This window comes from Biomphalaria glabrata, chromosome 2 (genome assembly GCF_947242115.1).
Source record: "Biomphalaria glabrata chromosome 2, xgBioGlab47.1, whole genome shotgun sequence".
Lineage (NCBI taxonomy): Eukaryota > Metazoa > Mollusca > Gastropoda > Planorbidae > Biomphalaria > Biomphalaria glabrata.
The window spans coordinates 19,561,154-19,584,414 of NC_074712.1; the positions used below are offsets into that span (position 1 = coordinate 19,561,154).

General features: G+C 39.1%; 2 protein-coding genes across 10 annotated transcripts in view; one reads left to right on the forward strand and one right to left on the reverse strand.

Annotated features, from left to right (window-relative positions):
• LOC106055870 (chondroitin sulfate N-acetylgalactosaminyltransferase 1-like) overlaps window positions 1-19,943 on the forward strand; it is a 44,012-nt gene extending 24,069 nt beyond the window's left edge. For 2 of the 6 annotated variants that reach the window (XM_056019594.1, XM_056019593.1), the window contains 3 exons: window positions 3,786-3,978; window positions 6,724-6,810; window positions 14,137-19,943. In XM_056019594.1, coding sequence (XP_055875569.1) covers window positions 3,823-3,978; window positions 6,724-6,810; window positions 14,137-15,963 — 2,070 coding nt within the window. In that variant the 5' untranslated portion in view covers window positions 3,786-3,822 and the 3' untranslated portion in view covers window positions 15,964-19,943. The remainder of the gene's footprint in view (window positions 1-3,785; window positions 3,979-6,723; window positions 6,811-14,136) is intronic. The other 4 variants (XM_056019592.1, XM_056019595.1, XR_008776471.1 and 1 more) reach the window with 3 other exon arrangements.
• Window positions 19,811-23,261, reverse strand: part of LOC106055865 (uncharacterized) — a 133,379-nt gene continuing 129,928 nt past the window's right edge. For 3 of the 4 annotated variants that reach the window (XR_008776467.1, XR_008776468.1, XR_008776469.1), the window contains exon 36: window positions 19,811-19,949. The gene's annotated coding sequence lies outside the window, so the exon portion shown is untranslated. The remainder of the gene's footprint in view (window positions 19,950-23,261) is intronic. The other variant, XM_056019591.1, reaches the window with a different exon arrangement.

Here is a 23,261-nt window from a genome sequence, read left to right on the forward strand (position 1 = left end):
TTTTCACAGATGAATGTGGTTCCAAATAATGTGAAAGTTTCACAGCAAAGTTGTTTTTTTAAACTCCCGCGAAAGAACTGGCTGGAACTTCTCTTTCAGATCATAATTTGCTTGGAGGTATTTCCTTTGGAGCTGAATCAGCTTCTGCACTAGATGTTAAGCTTAGGGTATTGAATACTGGTTTCAAGTTCTTGACCTCTTAATATTTGCTTTCAAATTCCACAACCAAGGAATCCAAATAAGTCTTGTACATTTCAACCATTTCACTAGAAATAGTTTCACCTTTCACCAATGAAAATGAGAAAACCTGATTTCACTTGCTGGCCTTAAGAAATGGAATAGCTTTGTTTGAAAAGATTTAAAATGCACATACATTACATGAGTAAACAACATGTTACAGTGTTTCCATTGATAAACATGAAGTCTGTCTTCAACTCTTCATTAGAGATATAAGTAACAAAGTGACAGTCAATATGTCCTTCAAGAAACCAAACAATTTCTTCCTTGAGATTCCAAATTCTTCTAATGCTAGGCCAGTAGATACTACTGTGTTACCGAACATCGGAATGTTTTGTTTCCAAATCTTCAATTACTTTTCGGAATAGTCAGTCAGGGCCGGCCTTAGATAATTGGAGGCCCTAGACAAAGTGAATTTGGTAGCACCACAAAAATAGAAAAATAAAAATCAACTGCGGTTAAACTAAAAGCATGCAATTTATTAAAAACCTAGTGTACTTCAACAATAACAGAGAGGATTAGTTTCGCTATTTCTTCTCTAAATTTGATAGAATTGTAAGAGCCCCCCCAACAATCGTAGGCCCTAGAAAGCAGTATAGTTTGCCTATGCCTAAGGTCGGCCTAAAGCCAAAACTTTTGCTTTCTGTTTTGTGATCCTTTTACTTGATATTCAATGCAGCTTTGTGTAACTTTCCTGTTATTAGTTTATGATTGGGCAATTGTTCTTTATTTTATTAAAAAGCCTCTTTTGCTAAGTCTAAGCACGGGCTCCATCAGTTGTTACCCTTGCCATCTTGTACAACCCAACTACCCATCTCTTTCAACACATTTCCTCATAGCATTGAATAAATACTGGCCTGGGCTTATGTCTTTGACTGAATTTATCGAAATATTGCCATTTAAAATAATCTTCGTGTACTTTAAACTTTTTAGAATGGCGTTTAGAGACAATGTTTCTTTAGCCTCTTCATTATAAGTGATAAGAATCAAAAGTTTTAATAAATTAAAGATATTTACAATTATTTATTTTTAATATATTTGCATTTTTATATTTGTGTGATGTGTGGGCACACCTGATTTCTTTAGGTGTCCGCGGGCCTCATAAAACACTTCGGCAGACCGCATGTGGCCCGCGGTTCGTAATTTGCCCACCCCTGCCTTAGCATGTTATACAGAAGAAACCGATTAACTTATCTCTCTGTATGGGCACGTGTCCAATAGACATCAGCTATAGGTTGCAATGACGCCCGCCGATATTATATTTTTGTTGCCAAACTTTTAAAGGCATATCTTGACTAAAAATATTTTTTAACGACTAAAAATATTTGAAGTCTCTTCAAAACTATTTTATAATTCTTTTTTATTATTGTCTTTTAAAACTATAGTCTATGCGTAGTCATTGAAACCACTTCAAAGTATATTCAAACAATCTATAAATTAATGCCATTCATAACGTACCATAGCCGACTACATATCGAGGAAAATTTAAAGTATATTCAAGCTAGTTTAAAGTTTAAACAGCTCTTTTTGCCCGTGAAGGACATATTTAAAATTAATTAATTCTAGAGATTACAGAAGTCTGTTCAGTATATCTTTCACATTTGATTTTAATCACAGTAGTCTCCTCTTTGTTTAGTTTTTACAAAGCTTATATCAACTCACTCTGTCTGTCTGTTACAAAGTTTGCACGTTATTTCTCCCACACCCAATCTCGGATTAAGCTGAAATTTTGCCTGACGACACAACAATCAATAAAAACAATTAACCAATTAGTTAATTAAATATTGTTAATAAATCATTTAGCTTTGTCTTTCGAACAAAGGAAAGAAATTTCCTTTAACTATTAAAGTGGTATAAGTCCCCTTATGGTTTGTAGAAGAAAACTTGTAACTATAAATAACTATAAAACCTATTTTCACACGCACCTCCCTGGCCCAGTGGTTAACGTATTGGCTTGAGGAGGCTTGAGGAGGCTTGAGGAGGCCTTAGATCTCGAGTTCGAATTCAGGTCGCTCAATTTTTTAAAATAAAAATACATCTAAAAATCGACGACCCAGATAACCCTTTCTTTCTCTTCCCAACAGGTCCAGACAAGTGATAAGGATGAAATCGCGCTAAACAAAAACAATTTTTACAAATATTTCTAATCGCATCGAATCTTGACATCAGTTGTTCTACATTGAGCACAGTTCTAACAGTACAAAAACAACACCAACAACACCTTGGTTCTACATTTTAAAAGTGTAAACAAAAAACGAATGTCTCTTTTATTCTAGAAATTGCGAATATAACTAATATAGAATAAACAAGGTTACAAAAGACAGTTTGTGTGGAAACACAAACTCAAAATCGGCCCCCGAAGTGGTCCACCCAGGCAGGCTTCAATATTTTGAGAAAGAACATCCGAATGAAATTATATGAAAGACAAATGAGAGATAAGAATGGAGAAAGAAGGTTAACAGATCTTGTGTAGTGCCCCAACGGTCGCGCAGATCAAAGAATACGTGAAAGTGAATGTAAAGTTAGATATGAACCTGGCCTAACTAGTTCCCTTTTCAGACCTTGTGGTTTATAGGGCAGATGATGTAAAGTTCATCTGTTTTTGTGGCCTACGGTTAACAAGGGTGTCATGTAGCCAGCACAACGACCAACCGCCTTTACTTTTCCATAACTAATGTCAGTTACCCATTAGAGCTAAGTGGACTCAGAGGCGCCCAAAGATTCCAAAGTTGAAAATCCCAGTCTTCACCAGGATTCGAACGCGGGACCCCCGGTTCGGAAGCCAAGCGCTTACCCGCTCAGCCACCGCGCCTCCCCTGGCCTAACTGATGTCGTATAATTGATCTAATTGTTTTGAAAAGGCCAAATCTCTTATTCGAATCCACAAAAAAAAAAAAAAAAAAAAAAATTCCCCCCAAAAAAACAAAAGTCCAGGAAAATGAAGGTTAGATGACTACTATTCATTTTAAATTAGGTTATAATGCATACTAATTAGCTTTTTCTCATTAAAAACTGCTAGCATAACTGATTTTAAAAATTAGATTTTTCGATTTCAGAAAAAAAAAGTAGCCGTTGCATCAGAACTTTGAATGGTCTAAAATATTGTGATGTCGGATTTTCAATATCTTTTCTAGTTTTTCGAGATCTAAACGGGACGGACGGAGAGACGGACATATATTTCGCACAAAACTAATATTCTTTTCCCCTTTCGGGGGCCGCTAAAAAACTAGTGATTACATTAAATGGAACCCGCTTAATTTCAAGATGAGTTGAAGCAATTAATCGCAATGTCCAGACGACGCAAAACTCACGTTCCAATAGCATTGCTGTTGTTTTCTTATTTGTCATTAAACAAATGAATGAAATGGAATGCAATGCAATTAAACGGATTCTACAATAACAGAATGTTTTCGATGTAACCTTGACCAAATAATTTTGTTTCTCTTCACTTTGTTTCTCTTATCTTCGCTTTGTTTCTCTTATCTTCATGACAAGTCTACATCGTTAGTTCCATTTTGGATTTACATCTAAATTGTTTTATCTCGCAGCAGGCGTAACATGGCGGCGTGACGTCATCCCTCCAGAATGCGGATGATGCCAAGGCTGCTGTGGCTGTTGTTCGGTATGTCAGTGGTGACGATGTTGTTCATAGCTCGCTGCGGGATCAGCATGGACAGCCAGCAGCACAGCAACCCACACATGTCCGCCCCAGGCACGCCCGGGGAGAAAGCCCTCAGAGAGGTAGGTGACATGTGCCAGACTACAAGTATGGCGAGAACTCGGTGAGGTTACTCTCTCTTCTCTCTTCGGAATCTTCCTCACTCTCTCTCTCTCTCTTACTTTTCTGTCTATCACTCACTCTTCCTCTCTCTTCTGTCTCTCTCTCACTCTCTCTGTATTTATGTCTCTATCTCTCACTCTCTCTCTTTTCTCTCTCTCTCTCTCTCTCTCTCACTCTTTCTCTCTCTTCTCTATCTCTCTCTCTCTCTCTCACTCTCTCCGTATTTCTGAATATCTATCAGGAAATTTGTTTCATACAAAACGAAACATGTCAAGAAGATATAGACTATTCTAAAGTAACACTCCGTCCAGTGCTGGACATCAGAATGAAATTAGTAAGGGCCCTTGGTCATTGACCTAGCCATGTGACACATTATTATCCCAACCCACAAGCAGCACCCTAATAGCTGGAAGCACATTAAGCACCATCATAGCATTTCCTGGTCGCGTGGTATGCGCTTTAAACTGTTGTAAAGATGGTCCCGAGATCGAGCCCTGACTGCCGTCATCCCCTGCGCGAGCTTTGGACAAGGACGTCATCCCCTGCAGGAGGTTTGGACCAGGACGTCATCCCCTGCAGGAGGTTTGGACCAGGATGTCATCCCCTGCAGGAGGTTTGGACAAGGACGTCATCCCCTGCAGGAGGTTTGGACAAGGACGTCATCCCCTGCAGGAGGTTTGGACAAGGACGTCATCCCCTGCAGGAGGTTTGGACCAGGACGTCATCCCCTGCAGGAGGTTTGGACAAGGACGTCATCCCCTGCAGGAGGTTTGGACAAGGACGTCATCCCCTGCAGGAGGTTTGGACCAGGACGTCATCCCCTGCAGGAGGTTTGGACAAGGACGTCATCCCCTGCAGGAGGTTTGGACAAGGTCGTCATCCCCTGCAGGAGGTTTGGACCAGGATGTCATCCCCTGCAGGAGGTTTGGACCAGGACGTCATACTCTTCAGTTCTGTAGGCACGTCTGAAATAAATAACGACAGAATAAATCAAACGCCCTCTTCACTTGCATAGAGAGATATTGATCTATGGCGGACAAACTATTGAGTGTGTATCCGGTGTATGGACTAAAGCAAGTGATGTTCCAATAGGACAACTTGTGTGCACGTTTTAACACGAAGAAACTAAACTCTTCTGCTCATTTATTTTTAATTGGCAACATTGATGCTCACTTATTCGACCTTGACATTGTTTAGTTTGTCGTGAAAATATTCTATAGATCCGTACCCGGTGACACCCAATTGGGGGTGACACCCAAGTTGGAAAAATTATGTCTTGGCAAAAGCAGACACATTAAATAAAAATAAAAACTCTAGATAAATACCCAAACATGCCTAGAGTCCTAGACATATCTAGATGGTGGTGGTATCACTGTGGATATAGTATAATGATATACCGTTTCCGTCTTAAAGTCTAACAAAAGAAACATTTTCAGGTGATATTAAGTCTGATTCTAATTTTTTAAAAAATTAATTATAAAATATCCAATAACTATTGAATACATGTCATTAACAGTGGGATTTTATAATAGAATTGACACTCATTTTACACTTGTGTATTAATAAATGAAAGTAGGCAATCAGTTCATAGTATTGGTTCAACAAAAAGATCTTACTAACAATAGTGTTTATCGGAACCTGTTTGGAGTAAGTTGACTGGGGAGGGGGGGATGACACCCTGAGCTAACCGCATCAGGTGACACCAACCCTTGTGACGCCAATGGAAATAGCAATGACAACTTAGAGTTGTTGATCTAGTGCAAGAGTTCGGAAACGAGATTCGCATTGTAAATCTAGCTATTATAAATCTAACTAATATAAATCTAGCTATTATAAATCTAGCTATTATAAATCTAGCTATTATAAATCAAACTATTATAAATTGAACTATTATAAATTTAGCTATTATAAATTTAGCTATTATAAATTTAGCTATTATAAACCTAACTACTATAAATCTAGCTATTATAAATCTAGCTATTATAAATCTAGCTATTATAAATCTAGCTATTATAAATCTAGCTATTATAAATCTAACTATTATAAACCTAACTATTATAAATCTAACTATTATAAATCTAGCTATTATAAAGTTAGTATTTTAAAATATAAATAGTTATAAATCTAAGTGCAATATCAAGCTTCTTAATTGGATGCCATTACTCAAGTCTGGTTCAGCCATTGTACTTTGTATTTCATTGCGCTACCACATCTGAAACACAAATTATAAAGACGAGACGATTGGTAAAATTTTTGTTTTACATGATTCCAACATTTCTTCAGAGTTGAAGATAGTTTACTTCCTAGTCCAAACCTCCCGCAGGACGACGGGGGATGGGAGCGGGCAGGGTTTGAACAATCGACCGTCGATAAATCCGAACGACAGTCCAGCGCGCAAACCGCACGACCAGGCAGCCATCCTAATCAGGTAATCAGAGTTCAGCTACTCCAAAGAATACCTCACTGTTAACATGAACTAGATAAAATCATGTTTTGTTCAAATCAGAAGACCCACACTCTATAACGTTATCAAAAAGTCGACATTTGTGTGTGTGTGTTCTTTAAGCTATTAGACTCTGTCTTGACAGGTCTGTTGCTCTGTTGCACTCTGTTACCATTTTTTTAAAACTTTTCATTCCTGTTTAAGTTAGTTCTGAATCTATTTGAACACATCTGATCGTCTGCCCTTTCTTTTGAACTTTCAGGTGATGCGCAGAAAGGAAGTGGAACATGTCAGGGACAGGTCTGTGCTGCAGGAAAAGATCAAATCTCTTGAGTCTCAGCTGGAGCAGGTGGGACATGATTGCTCACACTTTTATGTTAGTCTCTGGTCAGAGATGGCACCGAATCAGTAAACAATTAGTTCAATCTTATTTCTTCTTTCCGGAAATGCAAACTTTCGGATAAGAATGAATTCACTTCGCGGTTAAGTCAGTACTCGTGGACGTAGGAAAATGTATGAAGTTAAAAGATATTTAGTTGAAGAAAACTGGTCAATGTTGCCTGGGCTAATTTTAATTTAATGATTAATTGGTCTAGAGAGGTGATGTTTCAACTTTTCAGCCTGAAGGTCAAAGGTCATATATGACACATTAGTTACAGGCCAACACATTGTCATGAAAATCCAATTTATTTATTTGTGTGTGTATGTGTGTATGTGTGTGTGCTTCTATTCAATCTCTCTCTCTCTCTCTCTCTCTCTCTCTCTCTCTCTCTCTCTCTCTCTCTATATATATATATATATATATATATATATATATATATATATCTGTTTATTGCCCACCACTTACTCTTTCTCTATCCGGCACTTTTCTCTAGTCATTGTCATGCTCCTCTCCCCCCCCCCCCCACTCACACTATATGGCTTAAGAGCGCACACATTCATCAACCAACAGTAGCCTACATCTTGAGCCGTTCCGACCTGGCCCAACACACCGTAGTTACCTACTGCGTTATGTTTTCCCAGGCACCTAGTCGCTCACGTAACAGTGGGTACCCCGTACATGATGCATCTTGACAAAACGGAAATGGCAGCAGTGTCATAAGGGCGTGGAACACATTTAATCCCCAGACTTCAGGATTGCCCGTAACCAAGACCACATGTCCCGGTGAGAAAGACGCCTTACTTCTCGCTAGCTCCCACATCATGAGAAAACACCGGTGTGGCCCCTAACGCATATATATTTTTTTAAAACCCAGATTCTGAATAAGGTAATAACTGAATATACCGAAATACCTAGATCACTATTAATATTTTACGTAACAAACTATAAGGTAAAAACAACAACAACTGATGGGATGTGCAGTATGTGACTGTTGTAGTGTTACTCAGTTACTGATGAATGTTGATATACTTGAAGGTACTTAAGTGTACTCATACGGCCGAATGACACACTAGTTGATGACTATATGCGAGTTATCAGAAATCAGGCATACCACAAAGTATAAGACTAAGTGGCGAGCATAAGAGCAGTGTAGATTTCACAAAGGTCGATCCATTTTGTCTGAATCAAGATGTTAGCGCCATGAAAGCTCTGGAAGTCAACTTCTTATTGTACAGTTTGTTTTATTTATTATCTGAACAACAACAACTTTACGTTTCGTCATTTGTTAACTTCACGTGCACAGCCCAGAGTCTTCTTGGTGCACTCATCTACTTGCAGTGCATACATTATGTATGTGACGTGTATGTGTGACGTGTATGTGTGACGTGTATGTGACTATATGTCATTTTGTGTGAAAACATGGGTCCCTATCCTTGTCATATAAATTATGTTGGTAACCTCATAGTCATTCACTTGACCTTTGAAAAGCATAATTGGCATGGGCGTAGCCAGGGGTGGGGGTGGGGGGTGGGGGTTCACCCCCCACCGAAATGAAATCACCCCCACAGGGGGGGGGTCGGAATTTAGTGACTGATTTTTTGCTTTGATTTTGTTTATTTTAGGTGAGATTTTAATACTAAACCATTACTTTCCCCAGCACAGCCAAGGGGGTTTTGAGTTTAAAAACCCTACCAGAGGGACTTGAGTTTAAAACCCCCTACCAGGTGGGTTCGAGTTTAAAACCCCCTACCAGGGGGGTTTGAGTTTAAAACCCCCTACCAGGGGAATTGGCAGTTAAATGCTTCTTTTCTATAAAACAAAACAAAAAAAAATTCAAACGACAATCCCCAAATTCCAAGAGCACAGTTAAGGAAGATTTTGATTTTAAAACCCCCTCCAAAATTTACGATAAACTTCTCTTCAATATAAAAAAAGCAAATTACGCACTCAAAATGTTATGAGCGTAGATAAATGGGTTTTGACTCAGTTTTGAGTTTAAAACCCCCTTCAGAGGGTTTTGAAGGTAAAAAATACCTCTTTAATATTAAAAACAAAGCAAATTATACACTCAAAACGTTATGAGTGTAGACAAAGGGGTTTTGAGTTTAAACTCCCCTCCAGTGGAGTTTGAAGCTAAAAAATACCTCTTCCATATAAAAAAAAAGCAAATTACACACTCTAAAATCTATGAGAGTAGCAAAAGGGGTTTTGAGTTTAAACCCCCCGCAAGCGGGGTTTGAAGCTAAAAAATACATCTTCAATGTAAGAAAAAAGCAAATTACACACTCAAAATGCTATGAGCGTTGCCAAAAGGGGTTTTGAGTTTAAACATCCCTTCAGAGGGGTTTGATGCTAAAAAATACCTCTTTAAATATAAAAAAAAAGTAAATTACACACTAAAATTATTTGAGCGTAGCCAAGCCAATTGGGGGTTTTGAGTTTAAAACCCTTCCAGATGGTTTTGAGTTTAAAATGCCCTACAGAGCGTTTTGAGGTGGAAAACCTCTATCTTCAATATTATTCTAAAGCAAACTACAGTTACTAAATTCTATGATCGTAGCTAAATGGGGTTTTGAATTAAAAAAAACAACAAAAAACTCCAGAGATTTTTTAGTTTAAAACCCCCAACAGATAATTTTGACGATAAAACTTCCCTTTTCGATATAAAATCTAAAGCAAACTACAGTCACTTAATTCCAAGAGCGAATTCAAGAGAGGTTAAACATTTCTACCGATGGCGGGGTTCCATAAATAAAGTGTAGTGAATAGTCATCGGCCGAAATTGAAAAACACTAAATGTGGCTCAACAAAGATAGCTAAGACAGATCTTAGGAGTCAGTTATAGAGATCGGGTCTAAATCAAGGAAATCCTACGACGAATTGGGAGTCGACCTCTTAGTAAGATTGTGACAGAGCGTCGCATGAGGTTTGCGGGACATGAATTACGCATAAGAAAAGTTGCGATGACATCCTAATACAACTTGGCGCCACACATTCATGGGTCCTCAGAGCAGGTGGAAAGAGGCTTCAGACATTACCAGTGACAGATTTTTATGGAAACAGCTTGACGGCAAATGCGCCGAACGGCGAAGGAGGGTCTAAGTCAGAAAGAATAGTACATTAGGTTTTTGAAATAAAACTTTTTAATAGCAGGAAAATGCACTGTAGATACCTCAGAAAATGCATTTTGTTGGCTTTCAATACCAGAAATAGTGCTTGGCGGCCGGGCTCCGCCCCGCGGTGGGGGAACTCTTAGCGCACCCCCAGACCCTCTTGCTGGCAATGGCGGGCAGTCTACAATTTTTCCTCTAACTCCAGGAAGAACCTATTCTAATGCACAATAAAAGTCTTCAGAAAGAATGATGGGTCAGAATGTAATAAAGATTATGTACAAACACACACATACATAGATATAAATATTTTGTTTCGCAAAAAAAGGGGGGGGGGGCGGGGATAAAAAAAATCTCCCCCCAACCCCCCCCCCCCCCCGAAAAAAAAATCCTGGCTACGCCCATGATAATTGGGATGCTGGAGTAATCATCTCAACCAAGGAGATCCAGTCAATGCGATCGTAGGCTAGCTAGTGACAAAACTGCCCAGTCCTTAAATCTCTACTTACTACGTATTGCTCGTTTCCTTGACATATTAAGGGCTGATCTTTTGCTTTGTACTGGAAAGTAACACTACATGTGCTATTATTCTCAGCAAATATATTTGGTGATAAAACATGGATATAAGAATGCAAATAATAAATAAGGACTACAAACATAATATATACGTATTGGTATAAGTTATAACTGTAGTGGCGACGCGGGCAGGGGAAACTGTGTGACACAGGCCGACGTACTGCGAGCGGTGACGAGTGACTATTCAGGAAAGTATTGTGACGACTCTGATAATGACATCGCCCATTTTTCGGGCGTCCTCCAATAAAAAGCTCTCTTGCACAACCATGAACGTTTTGGATTCCGCATCTCTCCAATTGAAAGGGCAGTCATTCACAGCATTAAACAAAACACACACTTTTAGGAGTCATAAGCTTCATGGATAAGCACGAATAAATATTGCCTCAAAAATATCTAGAAATTAATATACTTCGGCATGCTGTTACAAAAAGCCCGAAAAGGATTTTAAAAAAATATCTAAATTTAGTAAATACTACCTATCCACTGAAAGACAGAAAAACCGAGTTTCTGGTTTTCAGGCCGGAAAGAAAGTGAATCGTGAACTAAGCCTGGGGGGTAGTCTGACCTGTTACGTAACATATGTGGAGGTAAATGAAACACACCTGCGATCAAAGGCTAGAACTGTGGGAATAATGGCTCAGGGACTCGCTTTCAAATAACAGTGCTTCCAGACTTTTTAAACAGAAAGAATAAACTAAAAATGAATAGATTACAAAGAGAGATTGTGCTTTCATACAAACTCGGAAGCGGCCCGCGAAGGAAACACTCACGACCATGGGTCGTACAGATAAAAAGCTGGTTTCAATATTTTCATAATGAATATCAGAAAGTTATGAAGTTCAAGCAACCCCCAATCAGTAGCGGCCTCAGCGGGTGTCAAGTGGGGCAACCTTCCCAGGCCCCGCGCCTGAGGGAGGCCCCGCGATTGGAGATTCCATTGTCAGCGCCAACTTCGAAAATTACATCAGTTCTCATAAACTAGGATATTATATAATTTAAATTTAATATGATACAAATTCTTATGTAAGTTCTTAACATGATATTTTTGGTTTTGAAATATCATTCTGTTTTGGTAAAGACAGCATCTTATGACCTGCCGATTGAGGCCGATTCTAAGAGGCTATCAAAATAAAAAACGCGGGATTATTTTTGTGAAAACCTTCCCGCAAAAGTCGGATCTGCGAAAGTCAATGAACTATTGTAGCTCCTATCTCACACTTTGTTCTTGATATTATACCAAAGACCAAAGTATTGCGTTTTCTGGTATATTGTTTGGCACGATACTACTGGAGGCCAGTTAGCAAACAAATGCTACGGCCATTGGAAGCATCTTGGTAAGAAACTTCGGTGCAAGATGTTTTTGTGAAACACGTTTAGCGTATGGTTGAATGCATGGTCAGCGAGGTTAAATTGAGTTCTGAGAGTGTTCAATGAGAGTGTTCAATGAGAGTGTTCAATGAGAGTGTTCAATGGTAGCACAATGGATAACAGGATGCTAGAACAAATTACAAAAGAAAAACTGCATTGGCACTCAGTCTTAACAACAAGCATTTCGTGGGAGAATTGATAAACTTTAAGCGCCAAACAACGGCCAATTTTAGCATAAAACGCAAGAAATAAAAACCATTTGATTAAGAAAGAGAGTATAGATGAATTAACATTTTCGCCAACAGCGTTAGAGGCGCACGATTTCTGTAGCGTAATGAGGTACGATATATATATAGGGCCCCGCATATGACACTCGCCCAGGGCCCCGCGTATTGCTAAGGCCGCCACTGCCCCAATCCTACATCCCTCCATACAAAAGAGACGTGTGCGGGGCGAAAGTGTTGACGGCGTGATTGTAACGTTTAGCCGTAGTTGCAATGTTTATTATTGCATTGTCAATATTTAGAAGTATTCCATAAACTGATTGTTATAAAGACATGGTTCCGTGTGGTTTAGTGTGGTTCCGTGTGGTTTAGTGTGGTTCCGTGTGGTTCAGTGTGTGCCTGCCTAACGGATGTGGTTAAATGATCATTACGTGTAGCTATGATACTGAGTCCGGCGGAACTGTTTTCACAAACAGGAGAAGGGGCGAAGGCGAGTAACTGGCGTCTCAACCATTAAGCTTTGGGGCGGGAAGGGCTCGTTAGCCATTGCTTGCTACCCACCTAGGAGAAGGACAACTCTGACTTCAAACCTCTGCTTCCTTGCAGCTGTACCCAATCATGGCAAAGGCTTCGGGAGTCAATCTGGGGGGAAATCAGGAGCCAGCGACCCTTAGGCAGTATGCAGCACTCAGTGCTACATCCTGCAGAGTCTGACCCCAAACTTGCAGCTCCATCAGCTGCGAGGGGAACTGATGTGTGAGCGAAATCGTTCCGACCACAGCTAATGACCAGGAATTCATCTCATTTCCATGAGATGATCTATAGTCGTGTGACTGAAGGAGGCCATACCATTGATAGTTTGACTACACACAAAGGTGTTGATGAATGTCCAGTCTCTTCTTCATAGCCCTACCCTTTGGTCAATTTCACAAGCACAACGTTCTCTATGACATGACACTAAACAAGAAAAACATTTTAAAATACTTTTAAAACAAGACAATATCTCCTTTACACACCTTATTGTGCGATTACTTTGCTATTCTAAGTACTAAATAATTCAATAAAGGAACTTTTTTGTATCCCCCTCCCCCTCATGAGAAAACATCCTGGTTAAGCGAATGTATAGATCTAGGCTACTACTCTTTATAATATTCTAATGATTGGCCTTTAGATCTTGACTTAGAAGACGGTCTAGGCCTAAAGGCCACTTATTAGAATATTATTTAAGTCTTGGAAATGTATACATTCGCTTTAACTTCATTCTTTGGGGGGGGGGCGGTGTTGTTTTTTTCCCATATTTTGTAAATCTAACATTCATTAGCTATTAAGAAAATATAATCGCTCTAACTAGCATATTGAAGCTATATTGGAGCTATATTGGAGGTATATTGGAGCTATATTGGAGGTATATTTGAGCTATAATGGAGGTATATTGGAGGTATATTGGAGGTATATTAGAGCTATAATGGAGGTATATTAAAGGTATATTGGAGGTATATTGGATCTATATTGGAGGTATATTGGAGGTATATTGGAGGTATATTGGAGGTAAATTGGAGGTATATTGGAAGTAAATTGGAGGTATATTGGAGGTATATTGGAGGTATTGTTGTTTTTGTTTGTTTTTACATCACCTCTATTCAATTCGTATCTCAGTGGAAACAAAAGCCTAAGTCCTGGTGTAAATGTTACACGTCAGTTCAAGGACATCCGGTTTTAGAACCTTCTAGACGTCTGTACAGTTTGTTTGTTCATGTTTTCTTGTGTTTTTATCTTCTACTTACAGTTCTGTGTTACTTCGGGGGCAAGGTCTAAAGCACAATTGTAAAACAAAGTTCCTCCTTATTATTATTATTATTACTTATATTATCTTATATTTTTTTCTCTTTTAAAAATTGAATGTATCTATTCAGTAATAAATATTATAAATCTTATAATTATGCTTTCTACAATTATATTATCCTGCTCACTCTTAATACATTTTTTTAATATTTAATTTACTTTTTTTCTTTCAGGTTCAGAATGAGGTCAAGAATCTTACTGCTGGCCTGCAACAATCCAATAATCCTAATTTACAAGACAGAGGTCAGGGTTCAAATCAAAATCCGGCCAACATACAGGACGTTTACGTCAAGCCGTCCCTAAATTCTAATGGACATGCCAATAATCTTCGTTTCCCTATAGACGGGCTCAATCCAGTTCCATTTCACAGGTCACACGAGATGGCGAGAGACCCAGAGATGTTAATCAGGCAGCAACAAAACTTGGGTGCTCGGTACTTTCCGGAGAGATACGACTTGAACCAAGGCGCGAGGCCAGCAGACGACGACAGGGGGCATTACCAAATGTTAGCGAACAGGGAAGAGAACATGGGTGTAATTGACCGGCATGCCTTAGGTGTTGAAGACAGTAATAATAACAAAGGCGAGGTCAGAGGTCAAGCTGGTTCGAACCTTGCGGAACCCGACAATGTCAAACTTATGGACAACGCCCTCAATTTTCAAGGAAAGCAAGTGGGCGAAGGTCATCTTGGAGCAGTGAATATCTCCGGAGCCTTTGATTACCTCAAGTATTTCCAGGAGCGTCTAAACCTTGCTGAAATTCTGAGAGGACAGTCGTATAAAACTGAATACGAACTGATCCCGTTCAACAGGTTTGTCTTCAATAGGATCTACATGGTAGAGCCAGGGCTGGGTAAGCGGGTCGTGGAGAAACCCATTGGCTCCAAGAAGAGAGATCTCCACGAGATTCTGTACCACGCCATGGAGTCTCTTAACAAGGACAGGTCCGGTAACCACTTCACATACGACGATTTCGTGGAAGGCATTTACAGGACCGATCCCGCCACGGGGTCTCAATATGAGCTGTACTTCGCCAACAGAGACGAGCCCAGCCGGCAGCACTCCTACGTCAAGATCACAGTCGTTCGCCCCTTCGCCCCGCCGCAGACCGTTCAGCAGCACCTGGTCAACACGGGGCCCGAGTGGATCAACCTGATCCTCCCGCTGTCCAAGCGAGTGGATACGTTTCGTCTCTTCATGGAGCAGTTCGTCCGGGTGTGCATCAAGCACGACAAGCGGATTTATCTGACCGTGGTCTACTTCGGCTTTGAAGGCCTGACGGACGTCAAGAATATTATGAGTCAGGTGGCTAAGGCCAACAAGTTCAAGCACATGAAGCTAGTAACGCTAAACGACACCTTCGCCAGAGGTCGCGGGCTTCAAATCGGCGCCTTAAACTGGAAAGGAGGCGGAGACGTTCTTCTCTTCTTTTGTGATGTAGATATCGTCTTCACGCATAGCTTTCTAGAACGTTGCAGGTTAAACTCAGAGCGAGGCCAGCGCGTGTACTATCCAATCGTCTTTAGTCTCTATAACCCCAAAATCGTCTACTCCCTCCAAGACGTGCCTATGCCTTCGTTTCTGGACCAATTGGTTCTGTCCAAAGACACGGGGTTCTGGCGAGACTTCGGCTACGGTATGACCTGCATGTACCGCTCAGACTTTCTGAAGATCAAAGGTTTCGATGAGGAGATCACGGGCTGGGGAGGAGAGGACGTGTTCCTGTACCAGAAGTTCGTCCGGAGCGACTACTTCGTGGTGCGCGCCACCGACCCAGCCATCTTTCACCTCTGGCACGAGAAAGTCTGCGATCCAAAACTGAGCAGCGAGCAGTACCGCAGCTGCATCCGGTCCAAGGCCCTGAATGAGGCCTCTCACTCGCAGCTCGGCCTGCTGGCCTTCAAGGATGAAATTGACATCCACCGAGGAGTTGTCGAAGGCAACAGGATGTTGAATAACGAAGCCAACAATGTTCATAATGGAAGACCAAATGGTAGCTAGCAGTCGGAAATACTCTTAGTATTAATTATTTTATTTGTAATAGTCTGTTAATAATTCTTATAATCATGATCTAGTCAAAGAATTGTTTACATTTTAATCTATATGATGTTTTTTTTTTACTTTATTTATTCCACAAAATTTTAACAGTATTACATTTTTTTTTAAAACTTCGATGGCGTCTTATTTAAAACACCATCACATTTTTGTGAAGATTGCTGTATTACTTTGAGAAGTATTATCATTGTTATAGCTATATAAGATATTTGTTTTAAATGGGTACTAGACTACTAGACTACATGAAATCGACATTATTACAATTATTTATAATATTAGAAAACATTTTAAAGTGTATTACATCTATTGAGAGAAGTATTACAACTGTTTTACTAGTCTTACATCTATTGAGAGAAGTATTACAACTGTTTTACTAGTCTTACATTGATTGCGAACTTAACAGTGTAGTACGTTTATGTATAGACATTCATTATACTGATAGTTTATTCACGGATGTTTAGTTATTGATGCCAGTATTACTGTACATATGGTATTAGTAGGACTAATGAACCGTCTTTCGTAATAATACCTTATACAAGCTTAGACCAAGACATTATGGGTGCCTGGTCGTTCGGTTTGCGCGCTGGACTGTCGTTTGGATTTATCGATGGTCCCGGGTTCAAACCCCGCCTGCTCCTTTCCCTGTCGTCCTGCGGGAGGTTTGGACAAGGAAGTAAACTATCTTCAACTCATAACTATCTTCAACTCTGAAAGAACATCCGAAACATGTAAAACATTTACAAACATACGACTTTATACTAGCGTTGTAGACCAAGATAGGAGGGCTACATAGGACCTTATACTAGCATTTTATACTAAGACAGGAGGTCTCAATACGACTTTATACTAGCGTTGTAGACCAAGACAGGAGACCTACATGCAGCCGTATACTTCCGATGTAGACCAAGACAGGAGACCTACATGCAACCGTATACTACCGATGTAGACCAAGACCGGAGACCTACATGCAGCCGTATACTACCGATGTAGACTAAGACTGGAGACCTACATGCAGCCGTATACTACCGATGTAGACCAAGACAGGAGACCTACATGCAGCCGTATACTACCGATGTAGACTAAGACAGGAGACCTACATGCAACCGTATACTACCGATGTAGACCAAGACAGGAGACCTACATGCAACCGTATACTACCGATGTAGACCAAGACAGGAGACCTACATGCAGCCGTATACTACCGATGTAGACTAAGACAAGAGGCTTCCATACGATTTCACACTAGTGTTGCAGACCATGGCAGGAGGCCTACATAGGACCTTATACTAAGACAGAAGGCCTACATAGGACCTTATACTAAGACAGAAGGCCTACATAGGACCTTATACTAAGACAGAAGGCCTACTATATGTTAGATGCTGCAAAGTCTTAAATCATTATTTAACGATAAAAGATTTTAGATATTACTTTACATTTTTAGGGCCATTCAATTATGATGCGTTACAGGGGTAAGATGCAGACGGTTTGTAGCAAGATGTGATACCCAATAAAGAGTGTGACATTGTTTTTGCAATGTTGCTTTTACTCAATTCGTTGTATTCCGAATATCTGGAGATTTCTATTCTATGCTTTTTTGAATAGTCATTTTTATCTAAACTGTGACTATAAATTGTCTGTTGGGACATTGGTCTTTAAGTTTGTAAACCAAAAATACTAATTCTATTGGGTGTCCTTACTTTGCATTGTCTCGTATTGTGATTGAATTATCGTGAACTAATATATGTATAGTTAAATAAAGTCATTTAAATAGCGTGACAAACTCCAGAATAAGTGCAAAAAATTCCTTAAAAATAAATAAATTCTATTATGTCCTTCAATTTCTTCAATATTTCATTTGACTTGCTCTCTCTCTCTCTCTCTCTCTCTCTCTCAAAGGGAGAGAAATGTGTCTACGCACTCAATGAGGTAATAATGTAAAGAATCAAACAAGCCTTCACTTTATCATGCACTGAATGGTGACAATTACTTGCTTATTGGTTTGGTACTCGTCATGAAGCCACTGTTATATTTTAAGCAAGTTCACTTTTAAAAATCATTTCTTAGAACAAAACAACAACAGAGAATGGACCAGGTGTCCAGCCTCACTCTAAAGTAAAGTTCCCCTTTCATTCATTGCTATGTACGGGACCAGGTGTCCAGCCTCACTCTAAAGTTCTCCTATCATTCCTTGCTATGTACGGGACCAGGTGTCCAGCCTCACTCTAAAGTTCTCCTTTCATTCTTTGCTATGTACTGGACCAGGTGTCCAGCCTCACTCTAAAGTTCTCCTTTCATTCCTTGCTATGTACGGGACCAGGTGTCCAGCCTCACTCTAAAGTTCTCCTTTCATTCATTGCTAAGTACGTGACCAGGTGTCCAGCCTCACTCGAAAGTAAAGTTCTCCTTTCATTCATTGCTATGTACGTGACCAGGTGTCCAGCCTCACTCTAAAGTAAAGTTCTCCTTTCATTCATTGCTATGTACGTGACCAGGTGTCCAGCCTCACTCGAAAGTAAAGTTCTCCTTTCATTCCTTGCTATGTACGGGACCAGGTGTCCAGCCTCACTCTAAAGTTCTCCTTTCATTCCTTGCTATGTACGGGACCAGGTGTCCAGCCTCACTCTAAAGTTCTCCTTTCATTCCTTGCTATGTACGGGACATACCCCGCACTCAGCCATTGTGCAGGAGGTTTGCGTTAGGGTGTATATTATCTTCAATACTGAAACATGTAAAACATTTTACAAACAAAACAGGACAAAAAACTGATATGAAGTTCACCTTTGACTGAGCAAATCTTAACGAAGGCATTATCTCTCCATTATAAAGAACAAATAACATACATATGCATGTTGATTTTTGTTTGTTGAATATAGACTTTGAGACTTACAATTTTGTAACAATAATTGGATTTAATTGATAAGATAGGTAGCTCTGGAAGAAATACTTTGTATATATAACATATTCACTGACAGTAACATGCCTAACTTATTGACTGACAGTAACATGTCTGACTTATTGACAGACAGTAACATGTCTGACGTATTGACTGGCAGTAACACGTCTGACTTATTGACTGGCAGTAACACGTCTGACTTATTGGATGGCTGCCTGGTCGTGCGGTTTGCTCGCTAGACTGTCGTTCGGATTTATAGACGGTCGAGGGTTCAAACCCTGTCCGCTCCCATCCCCCGTCGTCCTGCGGGAGGTTTGGACTAGGAAGTAACTATCTTCAACTCTGAAGGAACATCCGAAACATGTAAAACAAACATTGACTGGCAGTAACACGTCTGACTTATTGACTGAAAGTAACACGTCTGACTTATTGACTGAAAGTAACACGTCTGACTTATTGACTGAAAGTAACACGTCTGACTTATTGACTGAAAGTAACATGTCTGACTTATTGACTGAAAGTAACATGTCTGACTTATTGACTGAAAGTAACACGTCTGACTTATTGACTGACAGTAACATGTCTGACTTATTGACTGACAGTAACACGTCTGACTTATTGACTGACAATAACACGTTGTTGATTTTATCATTGCAATTATCATATCTTTACCTTGACAGTATTATCAAATATTTATTATTTTTATTACACATCATGAGACTAGTGTGTGTGGGTGTATACTAGTGTAAGTGTGTGGGCCTGTGTGCATGTGTGTTTCACGTTGTTGTCATATTTCGCCTAAAATTTATTTGTAATTATGTCTCTGGTATATACGATCGTATTTAAGCAATAACATTAAATCAACCCTCTGTAGACAATGGCCTGGTCTGTGTCCGCTGTGGCGAAGTATTAGGTTACTGCTGGGTCTACATGACCATGTCCAACTCTGCACTTTTCACCACTTTTATATAACGACTATTTGTTTCAAGAGTGCTTCTCCTTATTATGCGCACACACTGACACAAAGACTCCAGTGTTTCTGTGTTGAAAATAAAAACAAGAATTCACAAAATGAGCAGTTTCAATGTATGCACAAAGGTCAGAATGACCCAAGCACTTGCCGTCAGAGTTTAAAACTAAACTTTTTTTTTCTTCTCTATGCGTTTGAAATGTGAGCCACGAATTATATCGGAAGGTGTCAAAATAAAATTAAATCTGCAATACGCCTCTGCTCGCGTCATGGGCGTGTCTGAAACATTCTTGCATGGGGCAAACTGTTCCGGCATCAAAGACAACAAACATATCGATGTACCCGTACCGTGTGTACGCCTTGTTTTACGCAGCGTATCAGAAGTGTTACACGCAATGCACTGACGTCACGCTAAAATGCTTCTGAGCATGATACTGCATCATTTTAATCTTTGATTAAAATCAAGATCTAATTGCAAACATTTTTTAACAAAAGTCGATTAATTTTAAGTAAGCTCTGTAATTTACTTTTTTAAAAAAATAAAAGAGAATGTTTTTATTTTAATAGAAAATATGTAACCGCTATTATTACAATTACGTAGAGTCTGTCATTATATTTATAATTTTCTGATGTTAAATAGGATTGCCCGATATCCAACCGTATGCCGGAGATTCTGGTATTGATGAAGAACCAACAAGCCTCTCTTTTTGAAATTTAATTGTCCAAGTTGATATCATAAAACACACTGTACTTCATCTAGTAGCACATAATGCATAATATATTTCAGAATCAATAATACATTTACAGAAGTAGACTTAACATAAAGCTTGAAATTTATTCAACTATCTGTTAGTCTCCCCCTGAAAGAAGCTTATCTCTTCTATTTATAGTGTTCCTAAACCGACTGTTATCGAGCCTTCTGTTAACAGAATACAAAATTTGAAATTCATTTATAATTATCTCCCTTAGATTTTTACTTTCTGTGGAGTAACTAAAAAACTACTATAATAACATGTGTAACATACCATATTACCTATATTTTCTAAATGTAACATTGACGCGTACACCACGTGACAGTAATCAACTTAGAACAAGAAGAATTAACTTCAAAAGCAGACCTAGTTCAAGAATATTCCAACTACAGGCACATGTTGATTTGTAAAGAGCTCAGACTAAGGATTACAAAACATTTCGAGTTCTTAAAAGATATGTAAAAGATATTCTTGTCTGTAATAGAGTAAGCCAATGACCTTGACATATTTGTATACTGTTCATTCATTGGCTAGTTACGTTTTGACTTAGTTTAAACAAAGAAGAAAGGGAAGTTGAATGCTTTTTTCGCGTGATTGTATTTCATTTTTCTAGAATTTTAAAAGCCTTTCCTGTATATATAGAGGGTCACTGAACCCCTCAACCTTATCTCTGATCCAAACTCTGACCTTAACTCTGACCTTTTTTTCAATTTCAGCCCTGGAACGTACATGAAACATTCTATTTATATCTTGTAATCTATTTTGTTTTCATTGATTCAGACTCATTGTCTGGACTTGTTGTTTCTATGTTACATTGAAAGCCAAAGGATTTTGACATATTTGTGTACTTTAAAACAAATACCTCCATTTTTAACAACACTCCTACAACCTTCCCTTTGACTTATTTTTGTTTTTAAATGATGCGCATTTCTCTCCCCACATTACGAAAATAGCGAGTTGAATCAATAGCGAGTTGAATCAATATCGAGTTGAATCAATAGCGAGTTGAATCAATAGCGAGTTGAATCAATAGCAAGTTGAATCAATACCGAGTTGAATCAATAGCGAGTTGAATCAATAGCGAGTCGAATCAATAGCGAGTCGAATCAATAGCGAGTTGAATCAATACCGAGTTGAATCAATACCGAGTTGAATCAATACCGAGTTGAATCAATACCGAGTTGAATCAATACCGAGTTGAATCAATAGCGAGTTGAATCAATAGCAAGTCGAATCAATACCGAGTTGAATCAATAGCGAGTTGAATCAATAGCGAGTTGAATCAATACCGAGTTGAATCAATACCGAGTTGAATCAATACCGAGTTGAATCAATAGCGAGTCGAATCAATAGCGAGTTGAATCAATACCGAGTTGAATCAATACCGAGTTGAATCAATAGCGAGTTGAATCAATAGCAAGTCGAATCAATACCGAGTTGAATCAATAGCAAGTCGAATCAATAGCGAGTTGAATCAATAGCAAGTTGAATCAATAGCAAGTCGAATCAATAGCAAGTCGAATCAATACCGAGTTGAATCAATAGCAAGTCGAATCAATAGCAAGTCGAATCAATACCGAGTTGAATCAATAGCGAGTTGAATCAATAGCAAGTCGAATCAATAGCGAGTTGAATCAATAGCAAGTCGAATCAATAGCGAGTTGAATCAATAGCAAGTTGAATCAATAGCGAGTTGAATCAATAGCAAGTCGAATCAATACCGAGTTGAATCAATAGCAAGTCGAATCAATAGCGAGTTGAATCAATAGCAAGTCGAATCAATAGCAAGTCGAATCAATACCGAGTTGAATCAATAGCAAGTCGAATCAATAGCAAGTCGAATCAATACCGAGTTGAATCAATACCGAGTTGAATCAATAGCAAGTTGAATCAATAGCAAGTTGAATCAATAGCAAGTCGAATCAATAGCGAGTTGAATCAATACCGAGTTGAATCAATACCGAGTTGAATCAATAGCGAGTTGAATCAATAGCAAGTTGAATCAATACCGAGTTGAATCAATAGCAAGTTGAATCAATAGCGAGTTGAATCAATAGCAAGTCGAATCAATACCGAGTTGAATCAATAGCAAGTCGAATCAATAGCGAGTTGAATCAATAGCAAGTCGAATCAATAGCAAGTCGAATCAATAGCGAGTTGAATCAATAGCAAGTCGAATCAATAGCAAGTCGAATCAATACCGAGTTGAATCAATACCGAGTTGAATCAATAGCGAGTTGAATCAATAGCAAGTCGAATCAATACCGAGTTGAATCAATAGCGAGTTGAATCAATAGCGAGTTGAATCAATAGCGAGTTGAATCAATAGCAAGTTGAATCAATACCGAGTTGAATCAATAGCAAGTCGAATCAATAGCGAGTTGAATCAATAGCGAGTTGAATCAATAGCAAGTCGAATCAATAGCAAGTCGAATCAATACCGAGTTGAATCAATAGCAAGTCGAATCAATAGCAAGTCGAATCAATACCGAGTTGAATCAATACCGAGTTGAATCAATAGCAAGTTGAATCAATAGCAAGTTGAATCAATAGCAAGTCGAATCAATAGCGAGTTGAATCAATACCGAGTTGAATCAATACCGAGTTGAATCAATAGCAAGTTGAATCA